General features: G+C 37.3%; 1 protein-coding gene across 1 annotated transcript; it reads right to left on the reverse strand.

Annotated features, from left to right (window-relative positions):
• Window positions 1-2,140: 2,140 nt before the first annotated feature.
• LOC142505350 (uncharacterized) lies at window positions 2,141-3,771 on the reverse strand. The gene is made up of 2 exons (XM_075618310.1): window positions 3,540-3,771; window positions 2,141-3,234 (listed from the first exon to the last, which is right to left on the reverse strand). The coding sequence occupies exons 1-2, from the start codon at window positions 3,769-3,771 to the stop codon at window positions 2,141-2,143; spliced, it is 1,326 nt and encodes a 441-aa protein (XP_075474425.1).
• Between the last annotated feature and the right edge of the window lie 233 nt (window positions 3,772-4,004).

Genomic DNA, 4,004 nt, shown 5'->3' on the forward strand with positions numbered 1-4,004 from the left:
TCCTAGGAAGAGAAGAATTCAAGTAGACAATATATTCGGGTTTTTTTAAAAATAATTTAAATTCAAAATTTTATTTCAAAACTAATTTGAAAAAAAAAAATGTTTGCACAACTAATGCAATCCGCGCTTGGTAAGCGCGGACGCTGCCTACGTGGAGCACCGAGCGCGGACGGTCCTCCACGTGCCACCCGTCCCTACTCCATTCGTCCAATCCTTATTTTACCCGATTCCTTCTTCGTTCCTCCCCTCCTCTTCTTTCCTCCTCTTATCTTTACTCTCTCATTCTCGCATTAATCGGTTTCTCAATTCCTCACCAAAAATTTTTTTGACGAAGTTGAGAAGATCTAGAGCATAGTTCAGAATGACAGATAATCGAAATCCAGAAGATCCCAGTGTCCTCTATTTACAAGCGACACATATGTCATCAAGCGTGTCTTCGTTAACAGTTGATTATATTGTCAAAGTGAAGAGGTCAGACCATTTGATTTGGAAGTTGTATACTGATAATTATTTACACAGGCGTGTACTCGCATATTTAAATCATATGGGTTTTTATGGAGTTTTAGAATGTGGCTCTCAAGTTCTTGATAATCATTTGATTACTGCGCTTGTTGAACGTTGGCGACGCGAGACACACACGTTTCATTTTACATGTGGTGAAACAACAGTGACATTACAAGATGGGGTTGACTTTGATGAGACATTTGCTTTTGTAGCCCGCATTGAGTTAGTCCAACTATTGCTAGCTATTACATGTTATATGAAGATTAAACTCTTCTAAATGGATGTCAAAAGTATCTTTTTAAATGACATTTTGTGTGAAAAAGTGTATGTGAGACAACCTAAAGGATTTGAAGATCCACACCACTTGGATCATCTGCAAAAGCTAAAGAAGGCTCTCTATAGTTTGAAGCAAGCACCACGTGCATGGTATGGTAGACTGACCGATTATTTATTCGAATTGGATTCAAACGAGATGAAATAGACAAAACTATTTTTATTCAAAATTAAAAAGGTGAAATACTTATCTGCCAAGTTTATGTGGATGACATCATTTTCGTGCATCTTCTCAAAAACATACTGATAATTTTGTTGAATGTATATCCTCTACCTTTGAAATGAATATGGTTGGTGGTTAAGTTTCTTTCTTGAATTGCAAATTAAACAAATACATGGATGATGTTTTTTGTGTCAAAGTAAACATGCCAAGAATCTGATTAAAAAATTTGCAAAAGAAAATAATAAACACATCAAAACACCTATAGGCTCGAGTGTGAAATTGTGCAAGGATGATGTTGCCGAAAATGTGGACAAAACCTTATATCGCAGCATCATAGGAAGCCTCATGTATTTGACTGCTAGTCGCACTGCATAATGTTTGGCGTCTATTTGTGTGCTATGTACCAATCAAATCCTTAAATTTCGTATCTAAAAGTTTTTAAGCGTATTTCTACGCTGCATAGCTGGAACTATAGACTTAGAATTATGGTGCACTCAAAAAACAATACCAACCTAGTAGATTTTTCTGATACCTATTAGGCTGGAGATTTAAACGATATAAAGAACACGATAGGATTATGTTTCTACCTTGGCAATAACTTAGTCTCATGGTAGAATCGGAAGCAAAATTGTGTACAAAAAATACTAGGAAAAATATTTTTCTCTACTCCTTTTTGAATATAACGTAGCGCCAATGTGTCTATCTTTTTATATTCTTTTTAAAAATTTTGTATATCTTTCTTCGTCGTCGCTTAGTTCTTCTAGTTCTTTAATATCTATCACATCCCAAAGATCCAAGGAGATGAGGAAAATCTGCATTTGGCTGCTCCAAAATGCATAACATTCTCCTTAAAATTAGGAACTTGACTTGGAAAGTAAGCAAATAAAGTAGATGTCATTTTGCCTTTCTGAAAGAGGAGAAGGCTGCACGTAGCCTTTAGAAATATTTCTGGAATCTTTCCAAAAAATATCTTCTAATTTTATTTATTTATTTTTTTTGAATGAAATACATTCAATATAATAGGTAAAAAGTGTCAAGTACAAATACGCTGGGCATCCCCAGGAAATAGAAATAGATCATAATTCAGCACCTAAATAAAAACCATTAACAGACAGGGATATAGTAAGCAGAAAATTAATGCTATGACATGACAATAGTAGCCTGAGGCACACATCTATATGTATGAATCTTGATCTTGAATCCAATAGCATCAAAGTCTATCCTCTCATTATCAAACATAATTCTGTTGCGCAAATTCCAGACATGATAGACAGTTGCCGCTAATGCTGTAACTCTCATTTTAGCCAACAAGGAGTTGCCTTTGTAGATGCCTCGGAATGCTCGTAGTATGGATGTGGGAGAAGCCATTGTTTTGTCCATGCACAGCCAATTACGCACATTGTCCCAAATAAGCTTCGAAACTTTGCATTGGAAGAAAATGTGTGTAATAGTCTCGTCAACCTCCGCACACAGAACACATTTTCGATCTTGAAGGAAGCCCAATCTATCACGAGTCATAAGCTTTGAGTGAGCAAGTAACCAAAGAACAAAACGGTGCTTAGGTATAATGCAACTCTTATCCAATATAGGTTTCCATGGCCACTTCCCTTTAGCCTTAATAAAATAATCATAAGCTCTAGCAATACCCCCACTTTTACTAAACCAACCTTGAAGCCGAGCAATAGCAGCCTCCTCATTTCCATTAACTCGGATAAGTTCATCTCGGATGAGCAAGATGTTCTTGATCAAGGGCGAATCATCATGTTTAGAACTCCAACTCCACACCCCTCCAAAACAACTATAAATGTGATTAACCCATTTAATCCACAAGCTATCTTTCTTGGAGTGAATATTCCAAAGTGTTTTTGCTAGTAGGGCACGATTCCAAGATCTCAAATCTTTCAAACCCAATCCCCCATCCGCAAGTGGTTTACATAACGATGACCAAGCAATAGGAGGGTGCTTAGTGGGCCAAACAAATTTGCGGCAAATTGACTGTATGGAGTTTATAATACATGCAGGAATCGGTAAAATGGATAACCAGAAGCATTCAACACCTTGTATGACAGATCGAATCAACTCAATTTTCCCAGCATACGATAAGGAGTTACGAGGCCAAGAACTAACCTTTTTATTCACATTGTCCAACAGATCGCTGTAATCTGCGGCACAAAGTTTCCTCGCTGCAATAGGGATCCCTAAATATCTAAATGGCAGTGTCCCAACCGTGAACCCTGTGATTCCAATATATCTTGCTTGGAATACTCATCTACGCTCGCCATGAAAATGCTTGATTTCAATGAATTCATTCGAAGTCCAGCCGTATTTCCAAAGAGATGTAGACATTGCATAATCATTGATACACTTGTTCGATCCCCATGCGAGAACAGAAGCAAATCATCCGCATAAGCCAAATGTGTAATTCTAAGATTCGCACATCGAGGATGAAATTTGAAATTCGGTGATCGAGACATGCGTTTCAACATACGAGACAGTACTTCAAGACATAGTGTAAACAGTAATGGGGATAGAGGATCACCTTGTCTGAGGCCACGCATCCCATAAAAGAGCCCGTGGTAATGTCCATTAATCACAATAGAGTACGATGTCGTTGTAACACACTCCATAATCCAATCAACAAATAAACATGGGAATTTCAGTGCTAAGAGAACCTCATGCAAAAACCCCCAATCAACTGTGTCGTAAGCTTTTTCCAAATCAACTTTGAGAATACATCTTGGTGATCCACGCTTACGAGCATATTTGCGCATCAACTCTTGTCTAATTTTAGACAAGACTTGGAATGGTTATAGCCTGTCTCTCCGGTACCACATTTGTTGGGTGCGGAAGAGTAAAAATATGAGAAAATATGAATTTTTTTGGGTGAATTTGAGAGTAGCTACATCACACTTATATTTTGTTGTTTTTCAGCTTGAATTCACGTACATGAAGAACCACTTTACAGTTAAACAGACATCTAGAATAAAATAAGCCTAGTCAACCA

This window comes from Primulina tabacum, chromosome 1, assembly GCF_025594145.1.
Source record: "Primulina tabacum isolate GXHZ01 chromosome 1, ASM2559414v2, whole genome shotgun sequence".
NCBI classification, from domain to species: Eukaryota; Viridiplantae; Streptophyta; class Magnoliopsida; order Lamiales; family Gesneriaceae; genus Primulina; species Primulina tabacum.